We start from the raw sequence: 20,260 nt of genomic DNA, 5'->3' as shown, positions 1-20,260 counted from the left end.
TGGTAAGTCTTCAATTCTTCGCTCATCTCCTTTCTTTTCTACGACATGCGCCAGGAAGGCGTAGCACCCTTTCCTTAGGCACTTTCGCGCCTTTAGGCACGAAATCAGTTTCGTCGCAACTCCCCTTCTTTCCCCTTGAATTACCAAGGTTTCTCCGTTCAACAGTGGGATCCGAACCTGCTTCTCATGGCAAATAACTTCCGCGCGGTTCTCGACTAACCAATCCATACCTACCACAATGTCAAAACTTCCCAAGTCTATTAGCAACAAGTTAATATTGAACCCGTGACCTCCCATGACTATAACACATTGTTCAGTTCTTTCGTTCGCGCATAACTGCCTACCATTGGCTAGTTCTATAGTATATGGCGTGTCTAGTCTACTGGTTGCTAGGCCTAGGGAGTCTTTAAACTCGGCGGATATAAAACTTAGGTCAGCGCCAGTATCAAATAAGACAGATGCAAACTGTCCGTTAAGCAAAAACGTACCGGTTACCACATTCGGCTCTTCTTTAGCTTCGCCTGCGCCGATCACAAAAGCTCTCCCGCGAGCTTGGTTCCCCTTTTGCGGGCAATCCCGACTAAAATGCCCTGGCTTCCCGCATGCGTAGCAGTTGTCGCTTGCTCCAGCGTCTCTGACACGGCAATTCAACGTCTTGTGCCCTGGTCTGCCACATTTGGCACATTCGATTCTTGCGCATTCACCCTCGTGGTGGTACTTGCATTTGTTGCACCATGGGCGAGGCCCGCTGTATCCTTTTCGTGGTGGCTCCGCGGCCTGAATCGCGTAAACCCTTGCGCTTTCCTGCTTCTTGAACGGTGGCTGCTTGGAGTCAGACCCTCGGTGGTGAGAGTTCCATTTCCTCTTGGGATCAGAGGTTCGCTGCTCGATTCCGCGCGTAGTCAACATACCCGCACGGATCGTATCCCTTGTAAGGGTAATGGCCCGCGCTACCGCCTCATCAAAGGTTGGAGGCGCTGCGGCGTTGAGCGGAACCCTAACAACAGGAGGCAACCCAAAAATATACCTCTCGATCTTCTTTTCCTCCGTGTTTGCCATGTCTGGCACCAACTGGCAAAGTTCGTTGAACCGGTTGTTGTAGGCGTCGATGTCCGTTCCTACCATGGTGTGGTTCCAGAATTCCTGTTGTAGACTCTGGATTTCTGCGCGAGAGCAGAACTTCCTCATCATCATCTCCTTCAGTTCCTCCCAGGTCTTGTGGAGAGCAACTTCTCGCCCCAATGTTTTCGTTTGAAGCTTCCACCAAGACGAAGCTGCCTCTTGGAACATACAGGTCGCGTAAAGGACCTTCTGGTTCTCACTACATCCGCTAATGGAGAGAACTGTCTCCATCTTGTCAATCCAGTTGTAGAGCCCAACGGCCCCTTCGGTTCCCTTGAATGGCCAAGGCTTACAGGCCATGAATGTCTTATAGGAGCATCCTTTGTCCAAGGCTCCTGATTCGGGTTCTGGGGTCTCATTCTGACGACCCTGACTTGATTCGGCCTTGCTGGCCTCATGTGTCGCAATCGCTTGCGCGATTATTTCCGCGAGTTCCTCGGGTGTCATGGTAATTCCCTTGGCTTTAGTTGGAGGCATTCTCGCTTTAAAAGAGTGAAAATATCAGACTTAGCGCATGTACTCAGAGCACATAGTGTTATCATTATTTACTAGACAGTGTGACCCGTGTTCCTAAGTGTGTGTATAGTTTCTTTTGAAAATATTTTCTTTGAAAAATATTTCATGCGATTCCCCAACGGTTATAGTCTAGGTTAAAACTTCTTTTCCTAGTTCGCTATAACCAGTGCTCTGATACCAATCTGTCACACCCGGCCCTGAGCGGCGGAAACAGCCGGGCGCGCGCGAGTGGGAATTGATACTTAAGCACGGGCCATTGCAAACATTCAAAGTAAGATTTTCATTGCGCATGAAAAGTTTAATACAAATACATTACATTGATTAAAAATTATAAAAACATCCAAGTATAAAAATTATTGAAGATTTCCACGCCATATCCCCATGCGCGGCGGGAACAACCACGCGCATCGAAGGGATAGAACTAAAATCTTCCAAAAAGCTAGTTTAGATGTTCAGCGTGAGGTGCTCTAAGTGTGACTCCATGCGCTACCTAGTTATCTCCTGAAAGACACGTAAAAACATTTGAATCAGTATAAACTGAGTGAGTTCACAAGTTTTAGCAACTTGATAAATCGTATTGCATCATAATCTTGATACAAATCATTCTGAAACATAATTCTGATAGCATCATTAAAACACATGCTTGGTAAAACATAATTATATCAACATATTCTGATAAAATCGTTCCGCGGGTTACGCGCGAACATTTCTGGGAACTGTGCTCGTCTATGCAAAGTGGCGCTGCCACTACGAGCTAAAATAAGTAATACCGTCCCGCGGGTTACGCGCGAACGTTTCAGGAACATGTGCTCGTCCATGCAAAGTGGCGCTGCCACTACGAGCTAAAATAATAATTCCGTCCCGCGGGTTACGCGCGGACGTTGTGCCGGAAAACAAGGCGCTCGTCCATGCAAAGAGGCGCGACCCCTACGAGCGGGTTCAAACCCATAGTACTGCCCCATGACCATACTAGGCACTCGTCCATGCAAAGAGGTGCGACCCCTACGAGTGGGTGGATCAAACCAGCAGTCCCTACCCTTAGAGTTCCAATGGTAAAGTGATCACTTACTCGAGTTCTAGCGCACATACATCGAAAACCTTAGATAACCGTTTGCATTACTCATCATGAAACATAACTTAAACACATAATCGCTTGCATAGCTTGTAAGTATACCGTGATAAAACATTATTTAGGTACGTGTCCCTCGCCCCGAAAACAGTTTAAAAATAGTGAAAACAGTGAAAATAGGGGCTGTGAGACTCACCTGTGGTTCTTGTTAAGGGATTAATCGAGATTCGGGTTTTCTTGGTGTTGGCCTCGGAATCGAAGGTCTAGAATACGATTAAATAACAAGTATATATATTAAGATCAAGAAATAGGAGAATATAAGGGTTGGATAGTAGGTCTCAAGGTTATATTCTCGGCTTACCTAGTAACAGGATCGGAGCTGGAAACAACGGATGCTTGGGAGAGGATTAGTGCAAGTTTGTAGTTCTTTGAAGTGTGTTTTGGGTGATAATTTAGGTTACATATTTATAGGCAAACTCAAGGGAACACAATCCCTTGCTTTAGGGGATTGAAATCTTTTCATATCTAGGTGTAATGATGATAAAGTATGGAAATTATTATTGTTTATTGTTTACTTAAAAGTGGAGGAGTGGACAAAAGATCTTGATTTGATTTGGACAGGACATGTAGGTCTGGGGTTGGTGAGAATAGGGTGGCTGACAGTTGACTTTTCATGTTACAGTGTGCTTTTTCAGGTACTTTTATCAGTGTACAGTAAAAAAAGTGGAAAAATCTCTGAAACACGCTACTGTTTCCTTTTGGGCGGGAGTAATCTCCTTATGTCTGGAGAATAGACTAAGTGTTCTGTGCGCATCACTTTGTGCGCATAGCTTTCTGCGTGAATGACATTTCTTTGCTGCGGGTAGGTGCGTAACCTTCTCGCAGTTGGGGATATTGAGTTTCATTTGTAGATTCTCCAGGTGGTCTTGGTATTTCAACATAGTGATCAGTCATGTTGAAGTCAATTCCATCTTGGAGCTTCAGACAAACTAGCTCTCAATGTTCCCGCCATGCGGGGAGGTTAGTTCCCTTCCGCACGCGCATAAACGATTTAGGATGCACCCGCCTTAGCATCATGCGGGATGGTCAACTCATAGACAACATAACGTTAAGTTACATGAAAACATAAAGCCAAAACATTCACGCATGGCGCATATACCATATGCTCACGCTGGTTCTTAACATGGTGCGCTCGCGCAGGGCGCACATAACAAATGCACGTGCTGACTAACATGGCGCGCTCGCGCAGGGCGCACATAACAAATGCACGCGCTGACTGACATGGCGCGCATCATATTTACAATCACCTAATTATTAGGTTGATTACTTAGTTTAAGGGATTGGGAATTTACCGGGTGTCACAATCACGAACTAGATGATGATCTATTTTGGTGGATCAACTCATTACAATTGACTTGGACTTGAATCCATAACCTGTTAATTTGGCATTACTCATTATGAACCTTTTTATAGAACAATATTACAAACAGTTGGCATAGCTTGTTTTCTTAATAAAGGCCTTTTGATCTATTGGATAAATGCATTGCTCTAGGCTCTATCTTCGAGTTGTGTTTGCAAAACTTACACAGTCTGATATCGTATTTTATGTAATAATGTTTTCAGGGCATTCATATCAATAAATACATATAAAGCTTGATCGATCGAAAAAATAATACTGAAAAAGATAATAATAAAAGTAATAATACACTTATGGTAAGAATAACCAAACCGAACCGAAAGTGTCTAAAAACATTTTTGCTAGATTATGAGTTTGTATAGATATTTCCTTTTAATGATATACATTGTTAGGGCATCTCCAATAATATGGAGATGTTTAAAACACAAACCATTTATCTCTATCTTACTTACCCACTAACCCAACTCACCCTCATTCTCTCTCCACTCTCCTCTCTTATTCTTCAAAGACCCGTATTGAAAATCCAATACATCTCCCTCAATCTATCCTCCACTTGGCACATCTCTCTTCCACCTAGATTCTCTCTCTCCTCCAAATAGGACATTATAATTAAATAATACTATTTTTTATACCTTTATCATTATATTTTCTCTCTCTTTCACTCACAATCACTTTTAAAAAATATTAAAATATTATACGGTATGAATAATGAAACCCCAAATTTAACTTTCCTATATAACATTTTCTCTCTCCTCTACTCACAACCACTCAAAACCATACCATATAATTTACAAAATCCTCTCACACAACTATAAGGAATAAGCTGAGAATGATCTAACTAATAACAAAGCTCAAAACCCCATAAAATGAAATAAACTGTAGAAATCTTTCACTTTGTCTAAAGATGTAAATAATCATTTTGTTTTTCAAATGATTAAACACTATTTTTATAAATATTTATATTTTTAAATGTAAAACCAAACACTATATTAATTAGATGTGGTGACAATATATCCATTAGTCACATGAACCGATCTTCATGTATCAACATATCCATTTATTTATTATTATAGGTTGAATATAAAATAATTTGTGTTCTTGTATGACACATCGAATAAACTAAGAATAATTATGGAAAACCTTTATACAATGAATTAATGAAGTGGTTGAATGTGATAGAATGAGAATATTGATGGGGACACAAGCAAATATAACCGTCAATCACTATATGAAACTAAGGAAGCTATCTTGTACCAATCAAATAAATGATTTTATTCTTTTACAAAGCTAGACGTTACACATAGCTTCATCATGATAATTTAATTGTGCATATTCATTTCATAATGATTTTCTACGTGTGTACACGTAGATATGAGATATCATATAACATCTTATATACTTTTCTTGTGTCTTACACCTACGTTATAATAATTACACTAGTTATAGTTGGAGTAGAGGTGTAAAAACAATGGTTCCAGAGCCGAAACTGACATTAAATCTAGCTTGATGAGAATCGTTTAGGAACCGACCCAAAATGTAGTGTTGATATCAGGTTTAACCCTATGGTCCGAAACAGGTTTGATCGATAGTGCAATATTTGGTTCTAACAAAACCGATTTTGACCCAAACCGAACCGACGCGGATGAAAAAAATCAAAATGGTGAGGCGAATTTAGTGCTAGCCTAGGGCTAGGGGCGGCCTCAGTTCACTCAAATCTTAATGGGCTTTTCTATCCTGTAATTAAAGCAAACAGGCTCCATTCCATTTAATTACAGGCCCACATATCCCGCATTTTTTTCAGGCCCAATTGACGTCACTAAATCCCAAATGCATGATATTGATCGATCATGTCCCATACTAACATACAAGTGGGTGCAAGAATCGGTTTCGGATTGATTAACAAAAGTCAAAACTGGGTTGACGAAATCCGGTTTGAATTGAAACCAGTTTTTTGACAGGTTCGGTTTAACTGATTTCAAAAGAGAGAATACCTCATTTTTTTTATACCAAAGTATCAAAAAGTTTGTCAAACTGATAGGGGTGGTGTTTAATCTATACCAAACTACTTAAATATGTTCTAACCAATCATTTGGGGTTCCATCACACACTTCACCTAACTGATTTCGAATAGTGGAAACCGATGGACTGCGGATGCTTTTGGAGATATCATCGATGCCCCAATGGGGTATCCGAAGGGTGCCCCTAGAGGTGCAAACGATTCGAGTCGCTCGTGAGCTACTCGAGATTAGATTGATAAATCTACTTAAATGGGCCGGTCCTTTTCAAGCTCGAGGGGACAGTCTTTTTCGAGCCTGAGGCTCAAATAAAGTTCGTCTAGTTACCAAGCCCAAGATCAAACCTTGTACAGAAAGCTCGTTTAGACTCGTCTAGCCTTTTATATTGTTAAGTTTTAGCTTTTTTTGACCTTCTAGGCATTGGCGAAGCTTAGTGAGGGCACGGGTGGCCTGGGTTCTCCCCTGTTTTATAATGCAGCAGTGTAAATTTACTCGTTTTCGTCCGAAAATTTGTATACATAGCGTAAATTTACCTGTTTCGATCGAAAATTTGAGCCTGACCCTCTTTATTAATGAGTTTCTTAATACATTTTGAGTCCCCCGCTCTGACGAACTCGCTCAAGCTTCGCCACTGCTTCTAGGTATTAATTTTACACTGCATGATCGACTTGAAGCCGAGCTTTGGTCCGTTTAATGTTTTTTCTCAAAATATATAATTTAAATTAAAAACTTTATGTAAACTAATTAATACAAAATTATAAGTCGAGCTCGAACCTAAGCCCAAACAACTCACGAACTCACGAGCTGAGTTCACGCCTTAGAATCAAAGCTCGAAACAAGCTGCTCTCAAGCTCGTAAAGCAAGTCGCGCTACAACTGCAATGGACTAAAGCAGATCATGGTGTTTGAAATTTTCTCCAGTTGCTATAATCGTCACTGAAAACACTTGAAATCCTGCAACAATCCGATCTGTATGTACGTATGTACCAGATGTTATCAATATTAATAAAGAAACCGTTACTCACACTCACATTCATCACACTCATCTTATTATTCGCCGTCATCTCTCTATCTCCTTCGTCTTCACAGATCCATCTCAATTACGCCACGTAAGCCCTAATCTCATCCTTTAATAAATCACTATAACTAACTAACTAATTCTGGATCTAATTGAACTTTGAATTGCAGTACGGAGTCTGATATATGGAGCGCTAAACGGATTCTGGATTGGCGGCCTTGCAAATGGTGGATTCAAGGTCATTTAACCGGTTAGTTTGATTTACTAATTATCACTAATGCTCCATTTATGTTAGTAGATTATTTCATATGCTGTTATATCCTGAACATCTGCCATTAATTTTAGGTTTACCTTTCACATATAATTTATAAATGTTCATCAATAAGAGCTACTATTTGTTATGCTGTAGGACAATTAGGTTTCCGTTTTGCCTGATTGATGCAAGCACTAGTGTTTTCATGTAGGGGTGTAAAGGAGCCGAGCATCGGCTCGTAAGTAGTTTTTCAAGCTCTAGCTTAGCTTGTTTCATTTGTAAGGAGCTTGAGCTTGGCTCGTTTCGAACTTTGTTTTTAAAGCTTGAGCTCGGCTCGTAAATAGTTTTTCAAACTCAGGCTCAGGCTCAGGCTCAGGCTCAGGCTCAGGCTCAGGCTCGGCTCGTTTATTATTTATTATATATATTTTTATATATTTATAATTATCTGTATGTGTGTGTGTGTATTATTTAGTTATTTTTATCATAATTTTATGTATAACACTTAGTATTAAATGTGTACGAAAAAAACAATTATACATATAATTGGCTCACGAGCCTGCTCGATAAGTGAAGTTCGGGCTCAAAGGTTATTTTTAGGCCGGGCTCGTTTACTAATTAAGCTTATGTTTCGGCTCGATTTGTGCTTTTTTTGCGAGCCGATCTCATGTATGCGGTAAAATGTTGATACATGATTTAGGCTTTTTAATTGAGTCAAATGTTTGAATCGCGTTGAATGCAGACAATTGCAATTGGTTTTATGTGTTGAAATGCTGCAGCTCTACCTGCTGAAACTAATGGTTACATTCGAGTGGATTGTTATGGTGGCCTTAATCAAATGAGGAGGGATGTAAGTACTCCAATTATTTACGATCATTACCATTTTGTTGTTTAATTAGAAACTAGGTCATTACTTTTGAAGAATGTTTGAGCAATATGATATGATGTTTGCAGTTATGTGATGGTGTTGGCGTTGCACGATTACTAAATGCAACTCTTGTTTTGCCAAAGTTTGAAGTGGCTGCATATTGGAACGAATCAAGGTGCTTTAATGTTGTTAATACTTAATATTTTACATTAGGCATATAATTATGCTTTATGAAATTTTATTAATTAATGTAATCCTTCTGTTCATCTACAGTGGATTTGCAGATGTATTTGATGTGGACTACTTCATTCAACAATTGAAAGGATTTATAAATGTTGTAAAAGAATTACCTGCAGAAATTGCATCAAAAGAACCCGTTAGAGTAGATTGCAGTAAACGCAAAGGCCAATTTGATTACGTTGAAAGTGTTCTTCCTTCTTTATTGCAGCATCGTTGCATCTCTATTACACCTGCAATGAGCCAAAGACGCGATAGGTAATTAAACATCTTATAGTTTCCTTAAAAGTTTTATAATATTATTAGGTCTTTAAACTTAAGAAATCTTATAGGTTTCCACTTTATGCAAAGGCTGCACTTTGTCAAGCATGTTACAGTGCCTTACGTTTAACACCCGTTTTGGAGAAAAAAAGCAACGAGCTTCTAGAAGCCATACCGAAACCGTTTTTATCTCTTCACCTTCGTTTTGAGCCCGATATGGTAGCCTACAGTCAATGTGAATACACCGGGCTTTCACATGCTTCTATGGAGGCTATAGATGCTGCACGTGGGGACCGAAAACCATGGACCGGTGAAACAGCCCGTGTTTGGAGAAACCGAGGAAAATGTCCACTCACTCCAAACGAAACCGCTTTCATTCTTCAATCACTTTTAATCCCGAAAAACACAAATATCTATTTAGCAGCGGGAGACGGGATTATGGAGTTGGAAGGGTTAACCTCGATTTACACAAACGTTGTTACAAAATCGTCTCTTTTAAGTGGTGAAGATTTTGTAAACATGCATGGGAACACGAAAGCTGCATTGGATTATTACGTGTCGATCAATGGTGACGCGTATGTAGCGACTTATTTCGGTAATATGGATAAGATGGTGGCTGCAATGAGGGCTTATAAAGGGTTGTATAAAACTTTGTTTTTAAATAGGAAGGATTTTGCAGAGTTTACTAGTCAGGGGCTGAAAGGTAAAGAGTTGATGAAAGCACTTAAAAAGGCCCATGAAGAGGATTTTGTGATGGGTAGAGGTTCTGCATTGCCAGATTGCTTTTGTGACTTCAAATTGTGATATTGTTTTTTGTATCTGTTTCTTTTGTGCATTTGAAATTGTTATTTTAAGGTGGAAACAATTTTGGTTTATTAATTGGTTTGTATTTATTTTGTAAAATTGGTTTTTTAAGATTCATGATGGTTAGTGTGATATTAATTTGAATTCACGGGTAGATAATCTTAGTTGATCATAGTTGAGCTCCGCCCGTGAGTTGTTTTTTCATGTTCGAGCTGGGGTTGGACTCGTTAATTATTTATTAAGTTTTATATGCAATTATAACTAATTGAGCTTTAATTGAGGTTTGAGCTTGATAAGGCTCAACTTATTTCGAGTTTTTATCGATTTAATCTCAAGTAGTTCAAAGACAGCTTGACTCATTTGTCCTGCACTTGACACGGTAACACATTTACAACCTCTATCCATGGTACTATGCTTAAAGCATTTCATCAAACTATGCTTGTAATCAAATCGAACGAACACGAACAAGGGCATGTTCATGATCGTTCGTTTACCTTTGAACGAACACCAACACTTAATCGAACACATATTTGTGTGTTTGTGTTTGTTTATTTAAAAAATGAACATGTTCGTTTATGTTCATTTGTTTAAATTTTAAACGAACTGCCCACGAACATAAACACACAAAAATGAACTAAACTAAACAAACATAAATGAACACAAATATACATAAACAAACATAAATGAACAGTTATAAAACCATTAACTAGATGACTCTTCAAGATAATATATAATCATTTTCTATTAATACGTAAACGAACATAAAATACAGACATAAATGAACATAAATAAACGAACATATACGAACGTTCATGAACATAAATGAACGAAAGTAAACAATTTTTTGTTCATGTTAATTCGTTTATTAAATAAACGAACTTCCAACCAAACAGTTCACTATGCTTACAGCATTTCATCAAACACTTGGTGTACAGTTTTCAAAACACTCACTTCAACCATGGCAACCAGATCATTCATCACCACCAGACTTCATCTCATCAAACACTATTCATCATCATCACCATCACCACACTTAATCAACGACATATCACGCATCCTCAGCGACTACCGTAGCCCCAAACACGACATCGTTTCAGCCCTAACACCATACACATCCACCATAACACCAAACTTACTCGAACAAGTACTCAAACGCTGCAACAACTTAGCCTTCTCAGCTCACCGGTTCTTCATTTGGACTCAAACCATACCTAACTTCACACCTACTAAACCCACATTCCATATATTAATCAACATATTAGGCAAAACAAAACAATTCACATTAATCTGGGACTTGTTAGGTGAAATTAAACAGTTTCCGCGCTTGTATTCATTCGAAATCACCCCCGATACGTTCCGGTTGATATTTAATGCTTACAGTAGAGCTAATTTGCCTCAGGATGCCATTAGGGCTTTTAATAATATGGTTGAGTATGACTTAAACCCTAGTGTTGATGAGTTGGATTATTTACTGTATGTTTTATGTAAGAGACAGCATGTGCGGGACGCGCAGGCGTTTTTCGATAAGGTTAAGAGCGAGTTTGAGTTTAGACCGACGGTGAAGACGTATAGTATTTTGGTGAGGGGGTGGGGGTTTGTTGGGGAAATGGAGTGTGCGCGGAAGGTGTTCGATGAAATGGTTCTGAGAGGGTGCGGTGTAGATGTGGACGTGCAGGCGTATAATGGTTTGTTGGAGGCGTTGTGTAAAGGCGGGAATGTGGGTGAGGCGCGTGAGGTGTTTCGTGGGATGAGGGCGAAAGGGCTTGAGCCCGATGCGTGCACTTATTCGATTTTCATTCATGCTGCGTGTAGTGCGAATGATGTGCATTCGGCGTTTAGGGTGCTTGATAGGATGAAGAGGTATAATCTTATTCCGAATGTGTTTACTTACAACTCGATTATTAACCGACTTTGTAAAAACGATAAAATTGACGAAGCGTACCAGCTGTTGGACGAAATGCTCGAACGAAAAGTGAAACCGGACGTGTGGAGCTACAATGCTATATTAGCTTACCATTGTAACCGGTTGGAAGTTAACATGGCTACTAAAGTGGTAACAATAATGGATAAAGATTCGTGTGACCCTGATCGGCATACGTATAACATGCTGCTAAAGATGTTGATTCGTGTCGGTCGGTTCGATAGGGTCACGGAGATATGGGATAAGATGGAGTCGAGTGGTTTTCATCCGTCGGCTTCAACATACGCAGTCATGGTTCATGGGTTTTGTAGGAAGAAAGGGAAGCTAGAGGATGCGTGTCGGTATTTTGAAATGATGGTCGATGATGGCATACCGCCGTACGCTGAAACTTGTGAACTTTTGAGGAATAAGATTATAGGATTAGGGTTTGCAGAGCAGGTAGAGATTCTTGCTGAGAAGATGGAAAGAAGCACCAGTGGTACTATACAAGAGCTTTCTTGTATTATGAGAGGTAATAGGAAGAACATAAAGTTGACTAAAGAAGAAGATAGCTCAGAAGAGAGTGATTATTAATAATACAAATACTCATTTGTTTGATTGTATTTTTTGTAATGTAAGATTCGAATTATCGGCTTTTTGGTTTATCTTGTAAAAACATTTTTTTTTTATTGTTCGAGCTGAAGTTGGCTCGGCTCGACTTACTCGTTAAGTAGCTCTACTATGAAGCGAATAAAATGCATCAAGAACACGCAAATCGTGTATCTATACTTGATAAATGATAATGTACATTGTAAAAACACTTAATTTCATTCTTCTGTAGCTACCAAAACTTCATGATGTTTAGAATTACAATTATTAATCAGCATTTGCAAAATTAATGAAGCTTCAGAAACCGCCGGCCCTTGTGGTACATATTGACCAAAAACCGACAAATATTTTACAGCAGCAACGAGCTCAGATTCATTCATATTGCAGGATATCATATTATTCCATTCTTTTGCCTTCCCTTCTAAGCAAATACCATACAACAAAGCAGCAAAAACAGTAGGACAGTCTCTAATTCCCACTTTCTCACTCAACTGCAAAGAAATACCGAGCATACCGTGAAGACAAAGGCATACAACGATACTACCGTATGCAGAAAGTCTCGTACAATGACCGTCTTTCATCATCCTGCTGTTAATATCCAAAAACATCGAGTTTTTAGCATCGTTATGTTTCTCAGAAGACTTTGTAAAACCATACACTAGATGATGAAATGCGACATTGTTCGGGCTGCATTTGTTCTTTAACATTTGTTCAAAAAAGAAAGCCGCTTTTGCAAGTTTTCCAGTTTTGCAATAACTTCCTATTAATATACTGTATGTAACAACATTAGGCAACACTCCATGTAATTTCATCTCTTTTAATACTCTCTCAGCACCAATATTATCTCCCTTTTGACAATATCCATTAATTAACGAAGTGTAAGTGACCACGTTCGGCTTACAGTTCTGTTTCACCATACGGTTAAAAATTATCAAAGCGCCGTCGATATCATGCTGTTTCACGTACCCGTCTATGATCGTAGAGTAACTAAACTCATCTGGCGAAATACGTGATTTAATCATGTTTTTGACACAAGAAACCGCTTCCTTTAAGTTACCATTTTTGCAGTAACCCTTAATCATTGCATTATACACCACAACATCAAGATTCATACCTACTTGAATTGCAAGTTCGAAGAGCCTCTTAGCCTCGTTAATTTCTTGATTTCTAATAAACCCATCGATTAACGTCGCATAAACGAATTTATCAGGTGGAATCTTTTGATCAAGCATGTTAGAAAGCAAGTTCTTTGCAGCAGGAAGTTTGCCTTTTTTGCAGAGTCCGTTAATCAGAACATTATACACCCCTGCGTCCGGGAATACTTTTCTTTCCGTCATCTTTTCCAATATTATTATCGCGGTATCAATCTCGCCTAAAACAACAATCCCATGAATAAGAGAACTATAAGTTAAAAGATCAGGTTTTTCACCATTATCAAACATCTTCACAAACAAATCTAGGGCTTTATTGGTATCATTTTGTCTGCAATACGCGTTTAACAGAGGTGTATACGTTAACTTATTAGGTCTTAATCCTCTTCTTGCAGCCTGTTCCACAAGCTGCTCAGCTTCTTCAACTTTCCCATGCTTACAAGAATCATATATTAGAATATTATACGTAACAATATCCGGTGCACAACCGATCTCAATCATGTTTTTCAGCATTTCAACTCCTTTCGTCTTGTAACCATGCCGACACTGAGCATCAATCATAGTGTTGTAAACATGTACATTTATCACTAAAGCTCTCGACTTCATCTCGTTCATAAGTCTATCTACAAGCCCGAAATTCCCTTCCTTACAAAAACCATTTATTATCGCTCCGTACGTCTCAACCGCAGGCAAAAAGCCCTTTAATTTAAGCTCTTTAAACAACGAAAATGCTTTCTTGACATCACCCTTTATGCAATAACCATCAATGAGCGTATTGTAGAAAACAATGTTCGGTATACAACCTTGTCCCCATCGGTCCACAATCAACTTTCTACCTTGTTCAACCTTCCCTATCTTACAAAACGCACGCACCAGTATACACGTACTATAATTATCCGCCTCGTTTCTTTGAAGCATTTCATCATACACCTGGCGTGCAGTTTCCAAACGATCATTCCTCACAAGCCCGGTTAACAAAGAATTACACGCAAACACATTCGGAACACTATCATAAGTTCTAACCGCAAACGTATAAAATTCACAAGCTTTATCGATCAACCCACATTCCGAATACGCTTTAACTAAAACACCCAAAGCATCAATGGTAGGCACTTTACTCTCACATTTCATACGAATAAACACTGAATCAATCTCTTGAAAATAATTCGACTTAGCCAAGAGTTTTAAAAGGCTAGAATAAGCAAACCCATCAAGGGTATCGTTATCCGGTCGACGGGTAATCCAATCAAAGAACTTTAAGCCCGAATCAACGTGGCGAATTTTATCGAACACTTGGTGTGCAACATCTGATGGGACGATATTAAGCTCCGAAAACCGGGTTTCGAGTGTATTTTCCCAGTTGGTGTGTTGGGTGTTGAGGATTTGAGAGATTTCGTTGATGATTTTCTTGATATGAGATGGGATTTTGGATGGTGATTGTGAGTTTTGAGTGTTATTGAGTGTGATGCGAGAGAGAAGAGTCTTAGACATAATAGTTACTAATCTTTTTTGAATATTATTGTTTTTATAGTATACTTTCTATTTAAATTTTTTAAATCATTTCATTTTTAAACACGCGCACTAGGTGTCATTTGTGGTGCTGCAAAAATCCCGATTAAGTATCGATTAATCGTTAGTTTTCATTTCGTTAATTAATTTTGGGCTAGTCGGCTAATTACTCGGTCAACGGTGAAATCCGGCTAAAATCAGCAGTTCCCGGTGAGATTCTGACCAAAATCAGCGGTTTCCGACGAGATTTCAACCAAAATAAGTGGTTTCTTGCAAGATTCAAGCAAAAACTAGTGGGTTCCAGCGAAATTCCAGCAAATTTCCAACCAAAATATGTGTGTGCATATATAAAACTGAAAAATATACATTAAAGTCCAATCTGATTAATCTCGATTAATCGCTAGTTCCCATCCCATCGCCCGACTACCGACTAGCGATTTTTACAACACTTTGTGGCTCTCATATTCGTACTCAGCATTTTATTTACGCCCAATTACACATCTAGACGCACGGGTCTTAATACTCCAGACCAGTGTTGTAAATGTCGGATTCCAAGGTCAACTAGTCAGTCCTCGTACCCCTACCTTATAGACTTTCTTCAAGTTGCCCTGGATTAGTCGAAGGTGGACAAAGTCTGGCGAGACGGGCTAGATGGTGAAAATTCAGACTAGTCGGGCTAGGAATTTCTAATAGTCGGTTAAAAGTTGGGCTAGGATTCTCTAAAATTTTAAAAGTCATTCGAAAGTCGTCGAGTCAGTTGGAGTACCTTTTTGATGGAATTATGCTTATTTTGACAAATATATAATATCAAAAAATTAATTTTTTTTATATTTATCATGTCTGAACACTCTCCGAGAACTCTTATATTTTCTTTATGTTTATAAAAAAAATACCTTTTTGATGGAATTAATTTTCTTTATATTTTCTTTAAAAGTTGGGCTAGGATTCTTTATATTTTATTAACATTTTGGAAACTGGGCTGCTTGTAAATATGTAGGTGATTGTTTATGTAGGATTGCATGGTACCAATATTTGTTAAGAATTAATCGGATTAAAGATATAACATCATCTGCGAGATCAAGGTCACAATTTTAATCATGTAGGTTTGAAGGAGCTAGGAATTGTTGATAATTCACTTTGTTAACCTCTAACTTAGTATTGTACAACTAATTAGTTCATCTATATCTTGCAAACAATAATTAAATGTAGGATCTGGCACTACCATACTTATCTCTACTTACTTTTAAACACTTATTTATTTATTTTTGTTAGTACAACGCAACGTGTGTACGCTTATTTTATTATCACTGTATTTATTATTATTTCCTTTTTGTGACACGTTGTAAGTGACATTGTTTTTGCAGGTATTTTTTTATTCATGTTATTTATGTACGTGTTATTACTTTTACACACACATATTATCTTTCTTTGTCTAATCGAGAAAATGAGAAAATGTCCACGACCAATAAACACACAAACACGCATGCGCGCCACAAAGCGCATGTACAAACCTTGTATTCATTATTTTACATAACATAACACCGCACCGCAAGATACTCATTATTTTACACAACTGTAACTCCACGATTGTCTTGTCACATACACAAGAACATATATGCAGTACATGTCACATACGTCATGTCAAATATTATTTGGAGCGTATACATGCGTATTTAGAAAGATAATGATTGAACCTATTTGGGTGTCGAGCGAGCTGCGTTGCCTTCACAGGCTTCCCAATCGTAGGGAGGGCAGGTGCTTTGTGCGATCCACCAGCCCTCCGGAATCCATTCATTAAATTCGAACTCAACGGGGTAAAAATAGGGCCTCGTTATTGATATGCTTTCAAGCTTCCACCCATCGAATCCGCTTATGTAAACGTTGACATCACATATATCATCCAAAAATTCAGGTGTTCTAATGTCAATCCAACCACCCTCACATTGGCCGAAATTCTTGTTCGACACATCATCAATGTTCACTGGGCCAACCTAATCATCAATATTTTTAGTAATTACATACCACTTGATTTAAAATTTAAAATTTAAAATTTGGGATTTCATTATAAAGAAACGGAACCTCATAGTCGCAATCATCACCCAAGAGTACACTGATTTGACCTTGACCGGATTTAGAGGAATCACAGTTGCTGTAGATGTCTACAAAGTACTGATATTCTTCTCCATTCTACAAAATCAAAAGAAGTTAGTCACGATTTCTGCTTTTAATTAATTTACGTACGTAAAGTAAATTAAACACTTTACGCGCACCTGATGACGAGTTGAGTTGATCTTAAAGCTAAGGTTACGTTTATGTTTATGGGTGATTGATCTTGATTTTGATGGTATGGAGATTAAGGCAAATACAAATAGCACAACTAAACACATAGATTTCATCATATTTCTCATGAACTAATTACTAGTGACTATGAGTCAACTACCTAGTACGTACCTAGGACCATTATACAGACTACTTATCTTGTCACTCTATTGGGTTGGCACATGCATGCATGGGCCCAGAACTTATAATAATAATTAATAAAATTGGTTTTTATTAGTCCCAACTATTGTCTTTTGGTCATTGTCAGTCTCAACTAACGAATTAGTCACTAATGGTCCAACTTTTATTGTATTTGTTCCTAACGGTCTGTGGCTAACAGAATCCTAACGCCGTTAGTTTCAAGTCGCCGGGAAAGCCAATTTATTTTTTGCCGGAAAACACCACCTGAACACGCCATCACCACCAGTTGACTCATCGCCAACCAACCACCATCACTTAAGCACCATCAACTGATTCCGACGATGATTCTAGGGTTCCGGCGACCTCAATAATTAGGGCTTTTACTAGAAAAGGTTCCTAAAGGTACGATACAAAGTTACCATGATATTTGAGGCAAAATTGTTTGAGTTTTGGGGAAAAAATGTGTGTTTTCCTGCCGAAAACGTTTTTCCGGCGATCTGAAACCAACGACGTTAGATATATGTTAGTCGCGGACCGTTAGGAACAATATGTTAAAAGTTGGGACCGTCAGCAGCTAATTCGTTAGTTGGGATCGGCAGTGATCAAAAGACGATAGTTGAGGCCAATAAAACCAATTTTCCTAATAATTAAAGAAAGTTTAGACCTTGTTTTTTTGGCACAGGTGTCTAAATATTGTTAACTTTAAATTATAGGTTAACTAGGGGTTTGCCCCTCGCGCGCTGCGGCTAGGATGCGTATATATGGATCTCGTCGTTAACTATTGTAACGATAGCAAATATATTTATATGTTTTCACAATCAACAAAGTACGCTCGATGATAACTAAATTATATAAAATCAGCAGAAAAAATATTATTTCTTACGAAATTCATCACCTCTCCGACAAACCTAGGTTCATCATCACCGAGTTATTATGGTTAAGGAGGCTCAGATATGTTCAAAAATATCATCATAGCCAACATACCAAAACTTAAAAAACTTATAATCATCAGCATACACACATGGCAGCCGCCACCATAGACGGCCAAAGTCGCCGGCTACGGCCGGACTGTCATCATCATGGGGTCATAGAAAAGGGTTTAAGCATCTCTCTAGAACCCAATATATTCTCATATCCACCGTCGCTACTAATCATCCACGGCAGCCGTGGAGTTACCGGAGAAGGAGTGCAGAGAAAGCAATAGGCGTCGCACAATCCGCCGCTACCACAGACAGCCGGAGCCGCCGGCAACGGTGGGGCAACTCCCGTCTCTTTGTTTCCCTCTCTAAAACCCACCCTTCGTACCTCTTTCTCTCTCTAGATAAACAACAATAGATCCGTAGTCGTCAACAATATAGTCGACAACCATGGACTCGCCTCCACCACCGGCAAGGAAACGGCAACAGTTGCCGGAAAAGGTGGACCAGAGAGTTTGATGTTTAGAGAGAGATGAAAAAAACTTGTACCACGTGAAATTCGTTATGGAGGTAAAGGTTGAAACATGTTCTAGTATTATATTTGCTAATCATGTATCATGCCGTTGATTAAATTTTACACTATTAAAATGGTAATTAGCCAGTATATTCCAAGTATATATATATTCTTGATTCTTCTTAAATAATTATTGTCACTAGGATGAAACTGTCTTGTTCTTTGATTATTTCATAAACCAATAGCACTGATCGATAGTTCCTAAGACTGATTAACAGAACTAAACACATAATCCAGTTGATATGTTTAACTCTTTTACACATAATCCAGCCACCACTAAGGACATGATATAGTAATATCGAAAAGGTCCGGAATGAGGTTAGAAGAGATTCAGAGAAGACGAGTAACTCATCCCTACAATAGGCCATTTTTAATCATTTAAGCTCACATAGTTATGGTTAAGCACTTAAGTCGACAGCCGATAGAAGAATTTTTCTGAGTTCATTTAGCTTTGTTTTATATATTGTTTAAAATTGTTGTGTATTTGTTTTGTCGCCACGATAACTGTGTTTTTGTTTATTGTTATCACAAATATTGTCAATCTTTAGGAAAAAAAATTATATATAAGGCCATTTTTTTAGTACTCGTTTGAAACTATCAAAATCTCGAAGACGGCTCCGCTCGTTTACCCAACATAAACACAGCTAATCACCATTTTGAGTAGTTCGAACTTTACTCGATCTGATGCTAATATGTCATTGAGCTTAGTATGAAACATAATTATGATGCTAATATGTCGATATGCTACATTGTAATTAATAATGTAAACATCAATTGGAAGCTTGCTTGACTAGTAGTTATTGAAGCAAATGCTGCCAAGGCCCAAGAGGCACGTATCATCACCATTAGATTTTTTATTTTCACCCTTTTGTTGAAAGGCAAAATAATATTTTGATGAAAAAGACTTCTGTGTAATCCGTTATGGAGGTATTTAAATACCAATAAAAAATCATCATCCGTTCTTGAAGGAATGGTAAATTAATAATTAAGTAAAATATAACATGCTTAGAATGAAGGGCACAAATGTGCAAGATCATGGACATGGTAACCAAAATACTAGCATATCAAAAAGATATTATAAGAATCTTACATCAATGTTAAACACAATAAGTTCACCCGCCCAAATAGGGTCACCGCTTATCGTAAGACCGAGGAGTTGTTTGGCAACCGTTGTGCTGGTAAGTGTTGAATCCGTAAGAGGTCTTGATAGTTAGAAGACTCTGAGCCAGTAAATACTACACCGATTTGGTGATAATTGATGGTGGGGGAGTCTACCACATAACTAATGCATATACATCCTCTGAATATCTCTTAATAGATAGATAAAGCCTTGTTGGTTGGATTCTATTATGTCGGAGTGTATTTTAAATAACTACTTATCTTTTTAAACAGTTTCATATAAATTAGATTATTTATAAACTTGTGGTTTGCATAGGTATCAAATTTCAATAGAGAGACATGTAAGCGAATAAGAAGTTGTTCCAAAGTCACACTATGTTTTTTGAATGGCAAATCATTCTTCCAAAACTTCGGATATTAAAAGACATGATCTCTTATCATTTGG

General features: G+C 38.4%; 2 protein-coding genes and 1 pseudogene across 3 annotated transcripts; 2 read left to right on the top strand and 1 right to left on the bottom strand.

Annotated features, from left to right (window-relative positions):
• The first annotated feature begins 7,083 nt into the window (after positions 1–7,083).
• LOC143539348 (O-fucosyltransferase 13-like) lies at positions 7,084–10,024 on the top strand. Of its 2 annotated transcripts, XM_077032685.1 has the most exons (6): positions 7,084–7,247; positions 7,327–7,406; positions 8,186–8,256; positions 8,361–8,449; positions 8,548–8,769; positions 8,844–10,024. In XM_077032685.1, exons 1-6 carry the CDS (start codon positions 7,120–7,122, stop codon positions 9,574–9,576), a joined length of 1,323 nt encoding a protein of 440 aa, XP_076888800.1. In that variant the 5' UTR covers positions 7,084–7,119; the 3' UTR covers positions 9,577–10,024. The 2 variants fall into 2 exon arrangements, with proteins under 2 accessions (XP_076888800.1, XP_076888801.1); XM_077032686.1 differs by lacking the exon at positions 7,084–7,247 and having other exon boundaries at positions 7,265–7,406; positions 8,149–8,256; positions 8,844–10,020.
• A 510-nt stretch (positions 10,025–10,534) lies between these two features.
• On the top strand, positions 10,535–12,070 carry LOC143539314 (pentatricopeptide repeat-containing protein At1g52640, mitochondrial pseudogene; annotated as a pseudogene).
• Positions 12,071–12,286: 216 nt separating this feature from the next.
• LOC143539347 (uncharacterized) lies at positions 12,287–14,769 on the bottom strand. Its single transcript, XM_077032684.1, has one exon. It carries the CDS (start codon positions 14,725–14,727, stop codon positions 12,304–12,306), a length of 2,424 nt encoding a protein of 807 aa, XP_076888799.1. The 5' UTR covers positions 14,728–14,769; the 3' UTR covers positions 12,287–12,303.
• Between the last annotated feature and the right edge of the window lie 5,491 nt (positions 14,770–20,260).

This window comes from Bidens hawaiensis, unplaced genomic scaffold, assembly GCF_021521415.1.
Source record: "Bidens hawaiensis isolate Kalapana, Puna unplaced genomic scaffold, B.hawaiensis_p1.1 tig00011861_1, whole genome shotgun sequence".
NCBI lineage: Eukaryota > Viridiplantae > Streptophyta > Magnoliopsida > Asterales > Asteraceae > Bidens > Bidens hawaiensis.
The sequence above is the reverse complement of the archived record's forward strand: the minus strand, read 5'-3'. Positions and strand labels throughout refer to the sequence as shown.

Excerpts from the sequence above, each read along its gene's own strand:
- LOC143539348 (XM_077032685.1), top strand. The coding sequence starts at position 7,120 with ATGTACCAGATGTTATCAATATTAATAAAGAAACCGTTACTCACACTC. Across the intron at positions 8,257-8,360 it reads TTAATCAAATGAGGAGGGAT|TTATGTGATGGTGTTGGCGT; the intron begins GTAAGTACTCCA and ends TGATGTTTGCAG. Across the intron at positions 8,450-8,547 it reads GCATATTGGAACGAATCAAG|TGGATTTGCAGATGTATTTG; the intron begins GTGCTTTAATGT and ends GTTCATCTACAG.
- LOC143539347 (XM_077032684.1), bottom strand. The coding sequence starts at position 14,727 with ATGTCTAAGACTCTTCTCTCTCGCATCACACTCAATAACACTCAAAAC.